The sequence below is a fragment of the Parasteatoda tepidariorum genome, chromosome 8 (genome assembly GCF_043381705.1).
Source record: "Parasteatoda tepidariorum isolate YZ-2023 chromosome 8, CAS_Ptep_4.0, whole genome shotgun sequence".
NCBI lineage: Eukaryota > Metazoa > Arthropoda > Arachnida > Araneae > Theridiidae > Parasteatoda > Parasteatoda tepidariorum.
The window spans coordinates 10,310,782-10,329,700 of NC_092211.1; the positions used below are offsets into that span (position 1 = coordinate 10,310,782).

The window sequence follows — 18,919 nt, forward strand, 5'->3', positions numbered from 1 at the left end:
GCACATTGGGACCATTCTATGTCCAATTGCGCAACCCTAAATTTTTCTATAATTTTTTTCTGGGTATGGTAGTATATCATTAAGTCTGAAAAAAAATTAGACTTTGTTTCTCTTAATAAGATGAGTAAAAACTATTTTAATGACGCGTGAGTTACATTATAAATTTTATTTATGACACCCTTTGAAAGAAAAACGAAAACTTTTATATTCAATAATTCGTTTTTTTCTCCGCTAACAACGACCTAACTTCGAATTTGGGAAGTAAAAAAAGTTTAGAAAGATTTCGGTAGTGGTGCCATCTATAATAGTATTATTTAAATATAAGAATTTTTAAAAAGTTACATACTTCTAGCGTAAATTTGTAATTACATGAATTGATGTATGGGAACGAATGCAAAAAGTATACTATGCTTCGCATCGTGTCCCTGTATGTTAATTCCATGAAAAAAAAATTAGGAAATAAAAGAACAACAACTTACGTTTATGTTATTCTATTTCCCACTGACGTCAAAAGTAGGTTTAGGAATTTTGATAGCTTTTAGAATTCTCTGCTTTGCCATGAGCTGTTAGTTTGAGCCATGCGTTTTTTTAGTACCTCTCTCATATATGACTGAAGATTTACCTATATTCAATAAATACTAGTGTCTCAACATATTTTAATGTCTTTAGTTGTAAATATATTTTATTATACATTCATTACTGCCTCTTCTTTATATCCTGTTGAAAGATCGTTTAAATACTAAGGATTATAAAAACATATTCGGATTTAAAAACTATACTCAATTTTGTCAAATTTTTTGCTTATAATTGCTCTTATTTAACGCTTTAATAATTAATTACACATTTTAACATCAAATAAAGATCCTTCACACACTTCAAATTAATTTATAGAAATGAAGAAAATGCTACATGGGTGGACACAACTCAAAATAATAATTTGAATAAAATATAATTTTAAATCCATTTAATAATCTTTCATTATTTCTTGATAAATTTTAATTCGTCGTATTCTTGAAATGAACGGCGTCGTCCCATGCCGTTATTTTATCATTGTGCGCATGCTCGTAAACATATAAGAGGATCTTTAGTGTCAAAAGAGAACACTTACACTGTGCGTACACATTTGTTGAATTGAACACATGTTTATAAATAATAAAAACATGTTTATATTTCTAATCATATATTCTAAATAATCTCACATTGTTATATAAGTAAAACTTTTAATTCTATTATTTAGCATTTGAATACAATTTCGCCTTTTGCTTAAGAATTAAATCATCTCATAAATTAATATAAAATGCGATCGAAGAAGAAAACATTTGATCCCATAATTTATTCATTTTCTGACAATTTTTTAGCTACCATAACAAGTAAGTCATCTCTCAGTTTTTGTAAATAATATCTAAACTTCATATTTTTTATAGATACTTTTTAAGAATTAGTTAATATTTATAATGATTGCTAATTTTTCAATATTTAGCCTTGCCTTTTTTTAGTAAAATTATTGTATCACACATATATTTATACATTTTAATTTAGATGAAGATCACAAGATATTGTTTATTGGTTACCTGACAGAACTTAATAGTAGGGATGATGCAGTTCAACAAATAAATATACTGAAAGAGGTTCGTTTTATGATATTCTGCTAGTAACTATTTATATTAATGAATTCTGCTATTTATATTAATGAATATTAATTTTTTAAACTCGAAATTTTATAAATAGTTATTCACTCAAAATCACATTTATTAAGATAGAATTTCAAAATTCTGAAATCCTCATAAATGCAAATTTTTAAACATGCATACTTACTCACACATGTATGTATGTTAGTATGATAAAGAAAATAAAATTTATTACAAGTTGTTTTTTTAAATAGTTAATATATATTTGAAATGTTTGTATGTAATTTCTGATTATGTTAGCAAAATTTGAAAGAAAAAAAAAAGGGATAACTAGTTACTGAAACTAAAATTTTTGTTTGTTATTTATTATGTTTTTTAATTTTTAACTTAAATGTTTCCTATTCTGTTTTAAAATTATTTAGTTTTATTATTTTTTTTTTTTACTTTATAAAAAGTTTTTTTCTACTAGTTAAAAAAATCCATAATTTTTTATTTATTATTATTATTATTTTTTGTTGCTGCATGCTATTAAGACAGCACTGATTAGTATACATGCATTTATAATACTCATTATTAACTAAAAAGTCCCGACATTAGAAATATTTATTTCAGATTCATTAAATTTTTCTTTCAGATTCATAAACAGTTAGTATCTAAGGAAAATGAAGAAAACTATCATTGTTATTTGAATGTTCTCTCATATGTATTTTGCAGAACATCTTTAAAGAGTTCACTGAAAAAAGCATTGAATAGGTTTGTTTGTTTTTTTATTATGATATGAATTAATAAATTTACAATTAATTTCCTTATACATGAATTTAAAGTCAAATTTTTTTTTATTACAGAATTTTTCTAGATACATATGAGCAGATGCCATCTGCAGTTCTTTTAGCCTTAGAAAATAATTTGAGGTATTCTATACAGATTCAATCAGCTGGAAAGTCCATTAAACTAATAGAAGAAACGACTGATTGCCTCTTAGGAATTCTTGATAACAATTTTAAACTTGGTAAATGTTATAATGACTTTTTTTATTGCTTATTTAATTTTTATGCTAGATCCTTATTTACTCTACATTTTTTTGTATTTATCTAATTATAATTTTACTCTTTTTTATTTTAATTAAATTTAAACAGTAAGAATGCATTAACCTGTTTCAATATAGATATAAAATACAATTCTTCTTCTACTAGCACTACAGCCAGTTATTGGCCGCAACTGACTTAATCAGCTTATTCTATCTTGCCCATTCGACACCAATGTTCTTCATCTATATATCGTTGCATTTATAATTTTATTTTTTGATAACTAGGAAATTTCTATTTTAACTTTTAAAAGAGAACAAAAAATAACTTAGCCTATTAGATGTCTTTTTTTATCTGTAACAAATATTATTTTTTTGTTTCAATACTTTAACAATAATTACAACTACTTAATTCTTTTAGATCAAAAAAGGACTTTGAACAAAGTATTGCAATTTATAATGTATTATTTGCTATTTTTATAATTGATATAATTCAGCAAATAATTTAAATTTTGGTTAAAAACTAAAAATAATATTTTAGTTATACTAAATTATTTTCAATTTAAATAAAATTATTTATTTTTTGTAAATATAAATTCAGTTATTTTTACACCTCAACACTTTCAGTTGACACTTTTTCCACACCTGCATGAGACAAAAGTTTCTTAACAGAACAGTTTCAATTAATAGAACCTGAAACAGTTGTTATAAGAAAATGTAAATTTGATTTTATCTTTATTAATTATAACTTTTAATGATAGAAACAGCATAACCACCTGTACTCTGCTGTCATTGAACATGTTGAATCAATAAATGGTTATTTTTTCTAAACTATTAAATAAACCTTTAAATTAGCCTATTATTTTTATTAATACATTAATAATGTTATTGGTAGTACTGATTATTAAGGGAATCTCTAAGCTTCACTCTATTTATGTATTTAACCTATGTCATCTATGTAACTTTAATTTCATTTTGTATCTTTTTTTAAAACCATTTTTATTGCCAGGTCCTCAAGTTATCAATAATGAATTGATGCTAGGTGAATATAAATATTCTTATCTTAAGTATTTTTGATCATAAACTTTTTTTTATAGTTTATTTACTGGTGTATTATTTATTTATTTTTTTTAAATTTTAGTTTGGAGATGTATTTCAGAATTAGTTGATTATTTGCAAGATTCTTTTAGGTGAGAACTATAATTTTGCTTTTTTGCCATCGTGTAATTTTAGTGTTAATTCATTCATACTTGAAATAAAAATTTAACCTGGTTGTCACTCCACAGGGAAAACCTGGAAAATACAGGGTAATACAATATATATAAGTAAACCACCTAATAATATTACTAAAAGCTACATAATATAATGATTTAATATCTGCAAATAAACTAATTTTATTTTAATTGTATTACCTTTATAAATTCAGTTTATTATTTGTTTTAGTCAATTATCATTATTTTTGTATTAATCAAAATTATTTCCTTCCTTGAAATGTTAAAAGCAGTTAAATAAATGAAATTTCAGGAGTAATCCTTTGTGAGCAATATTACATTTCATTGAAAATAATGTTTAAAAGCCACAAGTAGTAATAACTTTTATTGAAACCTATACATGTTTTGGTGCATAGGTTTTAATAAAAATGGTGCACCTTTGTCAGTTTTGGGATAGATGGCAAGTATGGTAGAATACAGATGATGTAATCCTATAGAAGTTAAGTCACACTTAAGAGATAAATATACAGTTAAAATAAATAACTTTACATTAATAGTTTGTGCTAAGCACTTACTTCTGCGACATAGTAACCATCTCTGTTGGATTGCATCATATATGTTTTGCAATTTATTGTACTGATCAAGATCAGTGACGTAGTTTTAAAGTGTGTTCGAAGGGGCTATCGGTTATCTCCCCCTTCTAATATATATATATCATTTATTTTTTTGTATATCTACATCGTGAATACCATACAATACTTCATTAATCAAGTAATATATAATTTTGGAAAGGGTTTAGTTTTGTCCCCCTAACTCTCCCCAAAACTACAGCGCTCATCAAGATATACCTAAGTGACTCCAAGACATTTATATCCAAAAACATGTATATAAGTTTTACTAAGAGACTATTCGTAAATATTGTTTTTAATGAAATTTTAATTAAGTAGGTCTTTGTTATAATGGCAATAATTTATACATTTGTCTATACAATTTATATTTATTTGTAAAGAATTTATCCACATTAAAATTTTGTACCCTGTTTGTTTTAATAAAATAATTGAGAAGTTTAGCATGAAAGCCTGTATTTTGACCATTTTGCCAGTGTACTTGATAATTTCGTGGAATTTTATTGGTTGTTTTTTGAAAAAATAAAAATAGCTATTCATTGTTTCATCATTCAAAACGACTGACGAATTTTTTAATCTTATTGTACTGCATTCTTTTATTTTTAAAGTTGGTTAAGAATATTATATAATTTTCTTAATTTAAGTAAAAATGATGATTAGTCCCTAAATTCTCTCTCTGATTTTCAATCATGTCATGCATTTATTTTATTTTCAGTCAAATCTCTATTGAAGAGAGCCATGCCTGTCAAGCTGTTTTAAAGACAGTTATATCTATCTTTCAAAAATGTGAAAAAGCCGAGCATCTAATCAGGAGTGCTTGCAGTTACAGTCAACAAATAGAAAAATATTTGGTTCATTTATTACAAAATGGTATTTAACTATTTCATTTTATAATAATTATTTATTTACAAAGTTTTGGAATAATTATTAAACCTGCTGCAGTCACAGTATTGTATTTAAGATGCATAATGCTTTTGATACTATGTGGTATTGTAATATTTTATTTAATATTCAAAATTTTATATCTTGATGTATTTATAAAATAAAGTACAACTTATTGAATCAAATATGGTAATGACAAGGGTGCAAAGCTTAGTATTTCCCCAGAAAGCAGTTTTTTTTATATGAAAGTTCTCCCAAATTTATCTTGCTTTTTTTTTTTTTTTTTTTTTTTTTTTTTTTTTTTTTTTTTTTTTTTTTTTTTTAAAGTTTCAGCAATTTTTTTATATATATATTTTTGAAACCAAAGTTTGTTTATTGTTAAAATTTTTTGATTAAAATTAATTCTTTCACAAAGAAGAAATATATTCATTTTATTTTACACAATTCTTAAATAAACTGCCATATCTGCTGAAAATAATAAAATCCAAAATGTAACTTAAATAGTTATAATTTATAAAATTTAATTTATGTTCTCACTCAGAGGCTGAAGGAATTCAAATTAATAAATAAGCAAATTGACATATTAAACTATTTTTGCCCTATTTAACTTAACAGAATATATGTATATATATATACATATATATTTAGACAGTAACATGATAAAGCATTTAAGGAATATGTTAAACTAAACTTTATGCATACAACTTATGTACCATACCAACTATCTTATCATTCCTTATTTATCACAATTAAAATAATGTATACAGCTTTAGTCTTACTAACAACTTTGCGAGAAAACTAAATAAAAAACTATTTCCTACTTTCTATTTATTAGCTTTTATGAAAAACTGTTAGCAAGACTGTAACCCTTTCTGCATATAACTTATTTACTGTATCAAATATTTTATTTATAATCAAATTAGAGTATCGGAAAAGGCTTTTGTCTTGCTAACAGCTGAACGAGAAATTAAAATTCTATTTTTTGCTTTCTATTTATTAGCTTTTTTAAAGAAAATTGTTAGAAAACTCAAAGCTCTTTCTGTACTGTACAATTTGATCATGGTATATAAGATATTTACTATAAACAACTTTTCTGTTACAAAATGACATTTTCAACATATTTAAAAAAAATCTTAAATTTTTTAATTAGTTATTATATTAATATCTAGAAAAGTATTTAAATTTATGTTTAATGTTTTGTTTGTAGTTTTATTCATATCATTAGAAGCTTAAACTTTTATTACTTTTTCTCTAAAAGAAAAAATGACTAATTTTTATTGTATGTATATTATTCACTATTTATGTGTACATTATTACTTATTGCCATACACAAATATAATTATTTATTTGAAATAATATTAAACTTTTTTCCAGGGGAAACTTATTTAAACTGTCGTTTGAATGCCGGAATTGCATATTCTTATTTTCTGTTGAATGACCCAAAAGCAACTGAGGTTAAGAATAATTATTTTTCTCTTTATAAATTTAAAATCATGTCATTATTAAACTTTTTTTGTGTGAATAAAAAGTATACTTAAATGTATCTCAACAAAAGCAATTACAATTTATTCTGTAAAATATACTTTGATTTGTATTAAGTAATTTAAATAAATTGTGGTCTAATTTTAGTTTATATAATGTATGGTTTATCAAATAATGTGTTTATCAGTGATTTATCAATTAAGCATTTTATCTAAGTTTGTTTATTTTTTTGTTTACGAGTAAAACTTTTAATCATTAATATTTCAAGTGGAATATTGATTGGATTTATTGCCAACTATTACGATTTATACGCAATGATGATGACTTACTTCATTATCAAGATTACAGTTATATTGTTAAGTTATATAAATTACGGTTCTTGAGAAATTTCATAATAATCTATTATGAAATTTTGCTGTTCACAAGTAATCTACTCTTATTATGCATCTTGTATACTCTTATATTGAAATAGTTACACCTTGCTACCGTAGTCACTGCTACGGGTCCAGGCGAATATCTGGGGGAGTTCTTACTCTAGACATACTATATATGCTAAAACTTTTTTTTTTTTTAGTTCAGTAAATTGTTGCTGTAACTAAAAAAGTGCAAAGTGATACCTATGAAAACGGTAAAATGAAACCACAACCAGTGACAAAATTTTCCGAAGGTCTCAAAGTTTTTGAAGTAATTTACAGAAAACTAATTTATCAATTCTTTCTGTAAACTAATTTACAGAAACTAAACAGCAGTCTTTTACTGATGTCGAAAATTTATTGTTTGTGCTAAGAATAGAGTGGAGCTCAGATGAAAATTTCCAAGCATTTTAAATAAATAAATATGTCTATTCTTCATTTTGCATTTTGTAACTATTTTAGTATTGAGTACATTATTATTTTTAACTAAAATTTTTTACACTTATTTTTAAAAAAAATTATTGTTTGTGCTGAGAACAGTGGAGTTCAGATGAAACTTTCTAAATGTTTTAAATAAATAAATATTTTTGTTCTTTATTTTGTAGCTATTTTAGTATTAAGTATACTATTATTTTAGTATTTAGTACATTGAATTTTTTACACTTATTAAATTGAAAATTTATCAGGTTTCAAATCCACTATTTATTGTTTTTATACATTTTATATTCATTTTTGTTTTGTTTTGTATATTAACACACATTCATCTATATATAAAAATCAAAAAATACTTTCCTGTGTATTGAGTTTGCAATGAAGGGCTCCTTGAGAGACGATTAATAGAGTTGCTACTGAAATTAAATCATTTTTCCAATTTTTGTTAATATTTTTAACAGGCAAAAAACAGTAGCAGATTGGAGTTTGCTTTTGACAAAATAAAGAGTTACTCTCAATCGTCTCAACTGTGCATCTTTAGTGGTATTATGGCTGTTGTTTCTTCAGACGAAATTATGGAGCAAACATGCTCACAATCACCTATTTATATTATTTTGGAGGAAATTATATCCATTTCTAAAAGGTAAGTTGTTTGCTGCTAGTTATTATGATGCGAATTATAAATGTTTGCAATTTTATCACGAGAGTAATTATAAATTGTATTTGTTTAGTGTGGAAGATGCAGATTTATTATTGCTGTCTACACGAGCCTTGATACAGTGGACAAATGTTTTCAGGTTATTTTTAATTCTTAACTTTTTTTTAAATGAACAGTTTAGTTTTGTTATTTATTTGTTCTAATTGTATGTCAAAAGTGGAGTTTTGAGAAATAGCATAAATATTCTTGTCATTGTATTAGAAATGTACCTTCTATATCATATTGGAAGGGTGTTTTGAATTGACTGTTCTTAAAATATATTTTTAGAATTCTTGTAAAGAATGAAAAAAAAAATTGCTCATTTGTAGTTTTAAAATTGTATTCTTAAATAAATTCTGGAAGAAGAATTCAAATTATAACTATTTGCTATTGAGGTTATTAACTGAAAGAGAGGGATTAAAATATTCTTAAATCATTTATTTGAGAATGTGGATAGTAAAAGACGAACACATTCCTATTCCATTGGTTTTTGATAATTTTACTCATTCTTTATTTTTAATAAGTTCATTTATAATTGGCCTTAATTTCTTCTCTTGTCTTCAAAAATCACCTAAAATAACAGGGAATTTTTTTTAAATTTTTTTTTTTACAAACTGGGAAAATACAGGGAAATTTGTTTCTCATTTTCATCTTTTAAAAAAGGGTTTCTGCTCAAAGGTTAATCTATGGGATATTTAAGGATGATATTTCATACTTATTACTTTTTACTATTACTTATTACTTTTTATTATTGTATTAATACTTTTCAATTATTGTATAAATTGTATAATATTAGTAATTATGTTTATTATCGTATTAATATTAATAATTTTCAGTACTCTTTAGTTGTTTTATGAAAAAACTCAATAATATTTAGAGGCAAGATTTTAAAAAAAATATGAAGTGAGGGGTTTTCACTATTTTAAAGTAGCAAAAAATGTTATGTTATTAAGATTTGTCATTCCAAAAAACTTTAATTCATGTCTTAATGATTTGATTTAAAAGCAATTGAAATAAGAAATTCAATTATCTCAGATTTGTTAAATATTATGAGCATGGGGATCATATAATAATTTACTTTTGGCAAAAATGTTTAGCTTCAATACTCATTGTATTTACATTTCATTATTTGTTTTTAATACAAACTATGTATATTTTCATTAGCTATGATTCAGACAGATTTTTATTTTTCAGCAATGTTCTGAGGAAAGAAAAGGCTGGAAATAACTCTACTCATGAACTGAAGAAGACGTTTATTGAAAACGGTTATTATGTATCGATATTATTCAAACATGTACTGGATTATAGAGAGCATTACATAGATGTAAGTATATTCTTGAATCTTTAAAGTTGTAGGTATCTTAAGATTGTATACGTGTACAATCTAACACAGCTATAATGAACTAAGGATAAAGTGTACAGTGAGCAAAATAAAAGGCAGACAAAAGGGAAAGTTCTTTAAAATGATGAAAATTCTTTAAATTTAAAAATTTTAAAAATAATAGTCTTTAAAATAATGTAAAAAATTTTATACCTTAAAATTCAAATTTTTTCGACTATTATTAAATAAAACAATAAAAACAATAAATATATACTAAAAACCTTCTCAAACCTTTTGGATTGAGTCCTAGAATGTGAAAATCGGATAATTAAATCAAATGTTATTCTGGGTCCGTTCTTATGTTCATTTGGTTAAAGGGATCATTTTTAGTCCAAATTGCTTACCTAATTTTAATCTTTATGCTAATTTGTTTAATTAATGTTACATACACTTGTAATGAACAGCTGAGAAATCGGTAATTTGTTTATAATGGACTCAAGTATGTTATTTACAGTTATTTACATCAATAATTCACAATTTTTAGTCTTTGTATCAGGACCTAAAGTATATAATTTTGACTTTTAACATAATGATAAGAAGTGTTTAAAATCATTTTGCTGAAATAAAGTGGTCCTTAAAGACTAATACATTAGGAGATCGAATCCAATGTCACTGAAACTCCTACCATTAATTTGAACTTTCTTCAAAAAAGAGGAAAATTGAATAAATAAACATCTAAAAAGTAATTATATGAATAATATTTAGACCTTTATTTTATGTTCTGATTAAAAATTTATAAGAAAAATTTGCTGTAAAGAAACTTGGTTGTCGAGAGATTCTGCATATTTAGTTAGTTAATAATATATAAAGTAAGTCATGTATTATTGCTATCACTATTTCCAACAATACTACTGAATATGTTTTCAATAATTTTTGAATATAGCAAACTATAATTTATAGCAGACTTATTACTGGGTGCGCTAATGGTTCTCTATAGCTGGCTCTGTTAGTGTAACAATCAGAAGTTTTTATTTTTAAGTTTTGCATAGTGAAGTGTGGTCCATTTTGAACTTGATTTCAGTTTTCTATTCATATTTCTTTAACAAAAAATGTCTTAATAGTTGACAGGGTAGCCACTCTGCATGGAGAATAGAGAAAACCTGGAAAATACTGGGAATTAAAAAATCACCTAAAATAGCAGGGGATTTGGAGTTTTTCTATACAAACAGGAAAATACAGAGAATTTTGTTTCTTGTTTTCGTCCTTTAAAAAACGGGGCCACTCAAGGTGCAACCTATGGGATATTTATGGGTACTTTAGTCAGTACTTGACTTTTATTTACTGTGGTATTATTTAAATATGTTCAGCAGTTCCTTTTTTTTCTCTAAGTTTTTCCAGCAATTAAAACTAGTATAATTTGACCAATACAGCTCACTCAAGATTAAAGTAATTATGTTTTTCCTCTTAATATATTGTGTATAATATGTGCAGAGAAAACACAGATTTTTTCTCTCCAGATTTGAGTGGGGACCCTGGTTGACAATCCTGATATATCTTTTTATTATGTATTACTGTATTTTTTTTATTCCTCCCAAAATCATTACAGCTTAAAATTTTCTTTCAGCTTAGTAATATATTTCAAAATTTAGCTCTGTTTTTGGGTTTGTTTTATAATAGACCTATTTCACAATCTTGAGTTAAAAAAAATTCCTTTTTGTTATTTGTCAACTATTAGAAAATAGCTTTGTTGAAATACGAGTAAAATAATTTTTGTGTGGGTTCCATAATTGAACCCACTACACAGTGAAAAAGTTAATTTAGTAGCAGTTGTCAATAATATCAATAATATAAATATAAATTTATAGTGAAAAATCAAATCTCAATTATATTGGTTTTGGTTGATTATTGATCTATTACAAACTTTTTATGATCATAATAGTATAAAAATTCCAGTATCCATTATATTTTAATAAAAATAAGTGTGATCTGTTATTTATCCCACTCTTTCATTCACATTAACGTAGAAAAACTTTTCAGTGTGTGGAACAAATATAATAAAACTTAAAGTTATTTATGAACTTGTTATTTAAGAAAATGCCATGTTGATGTTTTTGAATGAATTAAGGACCTTCACATATGTGATGCTTTTTTTTTTCATTTGCATTATATTTATTTTATACTAATTGGAATGAACATTTAATAAATCATAAAATTAAATAATAGAAAAATCAGAAAAATTAAATAGAAAATTTTAAGAATTAAAGAAACAAACACAATGTGGAAAAATGAAACTATAACAACTTAGCACAACGAAGTAAATTTCAAAATTGTACCAATTTTTTTCCCATTTCTTTAATATATTATAAGAGCATGATTTATTCAATAACATTAAGCTGCTATTTTTCAATGAATTGTAAATGAGTGATTGACTTTTCATAGGTCTCACATATCTCATCTACGAACCATTAAGCACTAACTGAAAAAGAAAACAACAATATAATAAAGCAATTTTTCTTGATTAGAAAAATCAATTGGAGCCATCTGTTATGACAAAAAAGTCAAAGATTATTAAAAATTCTTTTTAGATTATTAATTACATCTATTTTCAGACTTTACGGCATCTCACCATAGATTTGTTCAAAAACTTGCTGAACCTCCATTTGTTATCTAGCGACGTCGGTAAGTTACTCTCTTGCTAATTTGTACTTTTTTAAACTTATCAGAAGTAGTTTTTTTAAGTCAGATAAATTTTAAAGTTTTGAAACATTTCTTATTGAAAATTTTCATACTGAATTTCATACTGATTTACTGAATTTTAGCTGCTTTTGCTTTTCTATCTTCTACTGCTCAAATGTTCTGCTTTGTGGATACACATTGATAATTGTCAGTAAACTTTTTATTGTGGACACTGCTCTAAATGTGGTTTGAAAAAATCTTATATTTGATTCCATTTTCAAACTTCTATTATGGATGGTTTGTGGCGTTACTACCCCTACTATTGTTAAATATCAATTCATTAGTATACAAGACATGCTAACTTGATTCAATCTTGAGGTACCTTTTGATAGAGGAAGGCCCCGTGACAGAATTGCAGCGACATGGCTACATAGTCGCAGAACTTTACAAAGTTCTTGAAGAAAGATTATTATTTTTTTTTTGAGAAGTAAGAAATGTTACTTTCTTTTTTTACACATTTTCTGACAGAAATTTACGCGTAATATTTGAATCATGCAGTTAGATAATAACTTTTTGACGCACTCAATTTACACCGATAGTATCGTAAATCGATGCAATGCTTCGATTGTATTTTCGTCAGTTATTGATATTGATTTTCACGTGGTTTTTAAGCATCCCGATGTATTTCAAACGATATGGAAAACACGAATCGTGCATTTGAGTATTTACTTTTTAAGGTAATGATTCTATCGAATTTTTGGAAGTTATTGCTATTGATTTCTTCATAGTTATTAAATCCGATATTTTTTATGAGATTGTATCATTTATTACAACAACCTAATCTCGAAAAATGCGTTTCATTCTCGAAACCTGCAGTTCGATTTATGTGATTTCGTCATAGATCTTTTTTTTTTTTGGTAATTACTACAACAGATTACATGATATTTAATAATTTTTTTTTAATTCTTATGATTATTTAAAAAATGTGAAGAAGTAAATAATATGTGCTTTCCCCCTCCCCCCCCTCCGAAAAAAAATGAAATTCGAGATTATCACCCATAATATTAGAATAAAATATTATTACACGCTGAATTAAGAAATTTTGTAAACACAATGTATTTGTTATTTTAAATTAGTAACATACATGTTTGTTAGTATGAAAAGTATCTTGCAGAAAGATATTAGTGCTAGAGAGTTTAGTCGCAGATAGCTCAAAAAAATTCTGCCACTGGGGAGGAAGGTTTGCATTTCAAAAACTTCCAGTGTGTTCCTCCTCTTATCGTATGCTTACAAGGCAATTTGTGAACAGGCTTTATATTCTAGGAAGTTTTATTAATCTAATTTGTCTTTTAATTTGCACGTAATTCATAAGAGTTCCCTGTAATTTATAAATGTTAGCTGATTGTGAGCCTAAAAGAAATTTAAGAAAATTAATACCAAACCATAAATAAGGAGCATGGTTTACCATGTTTTGAGTTTTATCCTTTATTTGGCTCTAGTTATGGAAAATATCACCCTTACTTATTTTTTGGGTTACACCATAGCATGCTTGTGGAGTCTTCTGATTTCATTTGCTGTTTGTTTCGTTGATATGTAAATTGAAAGAACACTTTAAGTTGTAAACACTACAAGTATAAGAATATTGGATGGCGTGCTTTTCTGAGCTTAGGTGTAAAAATCAATCAGAAGTAGTTACCCGGAAGTCTTACGATGAATTTTAACCCCTAGCGCCATCTGTGCTTATCTTTACACAGTCAACCATCCATAAAAATTGTTCTTTTTTTTTAAAAAAAAGAAGAAATTAATGGATCAAAATAGATTTGTAATGTGATGTCATCAATTGGCCTTAATCACATTTTTTTTTAATTAGTCTTTTTTGAAAAGACGTAAAGTAAACAGCTTTTTCTAAAAGGTTGTCACTGGTGACATTAATTTATAATAATGATACTAAATTGACATTGTACAGATTTAGTTTTTTTTTGTTGTTTTGTTTATGTGCACCAATTTGAAAGGTATTGACACTGGGTTTACTTCCCCTCCTGGTTTTTTGCATCTTCAGGTTTGCCACTCCACAGGGAAAATAGGGAAAACCTGGAAAATACGAGGGATTTAAAAAAAAAAAATCATATAAAATAACAGTAAAAATGCACTGAATTTCGTAACTGGGAAAAAAAAGATATGTAAATAATTATTAATATTTTTTTTCAGAATTGAATCCAAATTCTTTTAAATTATTTGATAAAAATAAATTGATGAAATAATTAATATTTATCACACTAGTTCATTTTTTAAAATGAATTCATCTTATTTTTACCTATCATTTATTTTATAGATGATAGATATCTCCATTTTTTATAGATCCTTGCAAAAGCTGTTTGGTTAAGAATTGGACTCTTTTTCTTTTAAATGATCTTCCTGAATATAATAATGGAAAATATGGTTTGCTCGGCTGTATTGTGAACGTAGTTAGGACTGATACAGTCATTAGATGGTGTCCCACTCTGCCTGAAGTTTTGTATAAAGCTTCGAAGGACTCAAATCTTATTTCACATGTATGTTACTTTTTATTTGGTGTAGCAAAATCTGTCAAGTTGACTACTTGTCCAAGTTGGCCTCAGTTCTCAAGAACCAAATTNATCTTATTTTTACCTATCATTTATTTTATAGATGATAGATATCTCCATTTTTTATAGATCCTTGCAAAAGCTGTTTGGTTAAGAATTGGACTCTTTTTCTTTTAAATGATCTTCCTGAATATAATAATGGAAAATATGGTTTGCTCGGCTGTATTGTGAACGTAGTTAGGACTGATACAATCATTAGATGGTGTCCCACTCTGCCTGAAGTTTTGTATAAAGCTTCAAAGGACTCAAATCTTATTTCACATGTATGTTACTTTTTATTTGGTGTAGCAAAACCTGTCAAGTTGACAACTTGTCCAAGTTGACCTCAATTCTCAAGAACCAAATTTATTTCATACCCCGTGGCAGAGTTGCAGCGACATTGTGGCAGATTTTTCTTTTAAAAAGTAAAAAAAAAAATATTTTTGTATTGGTATTCAAAGAAAATAATAAAAATAATATTTAAGCATACTCAAAGAAATATGCACAAACTAATAAGTTTAATTTTAAATTTATAATAGAAATGAAATATTTTTTATTATTAATTATTGTAATTATTAACTATTGTAACTATAATCAAATTAATTGCATTTATTTTAATTTTAAGAACTGTTTATATCGAAATTATATTAAGGAAACATTATATAATATATGGTATAAAAAACCAGCTAATCCCTCTTTATAAGTTGATTACTAAAGCAATACACTGTGCAGATTAACTGTAAAGATCATCTTACTCAGGTTTAACTGTACTATAACATCCTTAATTATTGTGAAAAGTTTTTGAAATTTTCTTTCATCCAAGGGTTAGGTTAGGAGAAAAGTAGGATCTGTTAATTCCACAAATTATTTTATCACAAATACCTGATCCTTTCCAAATTATATTACTGTGAAAATGAACTTTTCACAATATTTTTCATTTTAAAAATGAATATGTCACAAAATTTTCTCCTTAACAGAGCCATTGACATTATTAATTGATGTTCTTGTAGTAATAGGAAAGCGATAATGGTTTGAAAATAAAGTACCACTTGTGATGGCCAACTTAGACAGGTGGTCAACTTGAAGAGCAAGATGAGTTTTCTATAATGATTTTTTTTTAATATTATGTTATTCTTGTATGCATATGATTTTTTCCCTATATTTCTTGTATATTATCAATCAAAAATAGTATAATCTTTTTAATATCAGTTTGAAATTTTAGTTTTTAAAAATGTCATGTACTTTAGTAAATTATGTTAATTACAAAATCTTACAATTTGCTATATAAATTTAATATCAAACTGATCGTTTCCGTAACATCGTTTTCGTAAAACAATCGTTTCCAAATCCATTATTGTACTTTCATCCAAATTCATTACTATACATATACATTCATTTTCAAATCCATTGCCATACAAACGCCTTTAACATTTTCTCATATGATCAACTAAGGAGTTTACTGTGGTCATTTTTTGAAATGTTTAAAATTGCATTCAATAACAGTCTTATACCTTTTTTTATGTTTTAATGATCAACATCCAAGATAAGTAGGTGCACAGGTTATTAAGGCTTTGCTTCCTTTAATTATATAGTATAAATTCAAATGTTGATAATAGAGGGAAGTCAACTGAGACAAGTGGTCAATTTAACAGGTTTCACTTAGCCCTTAATACATTTATTATTTATTTAAATGAAATCCTTTTCTATTATTTTATTTATTTCATTTTAAACCACAATTTTTATTTTAGTTCAATCACAGTTGCTGCAATGATACAATAGTAAGCACTCTGATGAAATGGCCAAATAGTGGCGCCATCCTGCATTCTAGTTATTTAAAAATCAATTTATTTATCATTTTCTTAAACATGTTAATGATCACTAAAGCATGTGTTTATCAATTTACATATAATTTTGATTATTTTTCAACCTAAGCATTTTATTTCAGTTTAATTATAATTTCTGAAATGATCTCTTATTGCATGCCATTATGATACGACCAAACGATGTTAATGACATTGAAAATATATATATAGATAAGCATTTAAGTAAAGCCTTTTTTCTTCATTAAATGATATTTAATACTTTTTGTTCATTTTTTAATCTTATTTTCCTTTTTTTTCATATTTAGAAAAAATCAGGACCCCGGATTATAAAAACTAATTTAACACTTATTTAAGAATCTTAAAATTTTAAATCGATTATTCAAAAAAAAACAACTCTTTTCATAAAAACAAAAATCTAGACAGATCCCAGTTTTTTAAATCAATCATAAATCAGATGAAAGTTTTCTTTTGATAATTTCTATTTGATCTTTTCTTATTAGCCAAATGTGTCCGTTCTAAGTAGTATTTTTTCGCATTATGTTGTGCTCTTTTATATATATTTTTCTTTTTTTAACTGAAAAATTATCAATATTTTTATTTATTTATTTAGATTTCAGATTTATTGGAATCTTTGTACCAGGGATATTTTGGGTCCGAAGAAGATTTTCAAGCCATCTGGTTAAAACCGCTTATTCATCATTTATGCCTTGATTCTTCAGAACTAGTATCTGCTGCAAATGATGTGTGTAATTATTTTGTTTACAATTATAGTGCATTTCACTTATTGATGATTTAATAATTGTTTTTTTCTTAATATTGTATGTACTTCCAAATCTTTTTATTTATTTATTATTTTTTTTATACCTTTTAACTTTTAATTTACTGATAGGGTTGCCACTCCACAGGGAAAGCCTGGAAAGCACAGGGAATTTAAAAATCACCTAAAATTACAGGTAAAATGCTGGGAATTTTGAGTTTTTCTTTAGAAACTGGGAAAATACAGAGAATTTTGAATCTTATTTTCGTCTTTTAAAAAATGATGACCCCTCAAAGCATAATCTATGACAGTGTTTCCCAAAGTGTGGTACACTTGCCCCAGGGGTACGGAAACAGTTTAGCGGAGTCATCATTTTTTATGCAAAATGTCTTGTAACAAGCAAAAATTTCAAAAAATTTTATTTAAAAACAAGGCTAGCCATGAAAATTAACTATTACGTATTTTTCTATTGGCTATTTTTTGCAGAGTTAACATTTATAGTAGTGGCAACAGCCAGCTGTGATTTTTAACTTTTGTGCAATTTTTTTATCAAAGCAAAAAATCATCCTTCTCATTGATGCAAATAAACTTATTAACAAAAATTTGTACCAAGAAAGAAAAACATATTTTTTGAAAAATACATAAGTTTTTTTTTATTAGTGGTACCCAGTGTTACGAAATATTTAGAAAGGGTTCACAAAAGTCATTAGTTTGGGAAACACTGATCTATGAGATATATTTAAAGATGATATTTCAGCTATATTAAACTAGTTCATTTTCTATAGCATTATTATATTCAAGTGTGTTCAGCTGTTCCTTTAATTATAACTAGTGTAGTTAGCAAAATACAGCTCATACAAGAGAACAGTGATTATATATTTCCTCTTAATATATTGCGTATTATATGTACAGGGAATTTTTTTTTTTTCAGATTTGAGTGGCAACCTTGTGGAAAATAATATTAATTTCCAGAACTAGTATCTATTTCATGTTTTTGAAACTTCTTTAAAAAGAACTTTTGTCAAAAACTTAAGTCGTACTTTTAATAAACTCTATTTTGACAAATATGTACTAATTTTTAAGTTCTTTGTAGATTGAATTCTGTATCTTGTTTTAAACCTACCTCTTTATACCATAATGCTTTTAAGTTATTTTTTAAGTATTGTAATTCATATCTTGCACTTATACTATTCAAATACATGTAGAACTGCCTCAGATGCTAGCTAAATCATTAGTAATGTCACTGAAATGGTATAAGGTGTCTAGTTACTATAAATATTTATTTCCACATTGCCAATGTGATTACTCTTATATATTAAAACATTTGTCATGAAAATCATAAGT

At 25.8% G+C, this 18,919-nt stretch overlaps 1 protein-coding gene across 1 annotated transcript in view; it reads left to right on the top strand.

Moving 5' to 3' along the window:
* The first annotated feature begins 1,102 nt into the window (after positions 1–1,102).
* The window catches only part of LOC107446669 (tRNA (32-2'-O)-methyltransferase regulator THADA), a 69,762-nt gene continuing 51,945 nt past the window's right edge, over positions 1,103–18,919 (top strand). The window contains exons 1-14 of the mRNA XM_071184494.1: positions 1,103–1,370; positions 1,540–1,628; positions 2,263–2,381; positions 2,474–2,637; positions 3,662–3,694; positions 3,794–3,842; positions 5,205–5,359; positions 6,746–6,825; positions 8,160–8,341; positions 8,430–8,495; positions 9,590–9,719; positions 12,326–12,395; positions 15,086–15,279; positions 17,429–17,560. Coding sequence (XP_071040595.1) covers positions 1,298–1,370; positions 1,540–1,628; positions 2,263–2,381; positions 2,474–2,637; positions 3,662–3,694; positions 3,794–3,842; positions 5,205–5,359; positions 6,746–6,825; positions 8,160–8,341; positions 8,430–8,495; positions 9,590–9,719; positions 12,326–12,395; positions 15,086–15,279; positions 17,429–17,560 — 1,536 coding nt within the window. The 5' untranslated portion in view covers positions 1,103–1,297. The remainder of the gene's footprint in view (positions 1,371–1,539; positions 1,629–2,262; positions 2,382–2,473; positions 2,638–3,661; positions 3,695–3,793; positions 3,843–5,204; positions 5,360–6,745; positions 6,826–8,159; positions 8,342–8,429; positions 8,496–9,589; positions 9,720–12,325; positions 12,396–15,085; positions 15,280–17,428; positions 17,561–18,919) is intronic.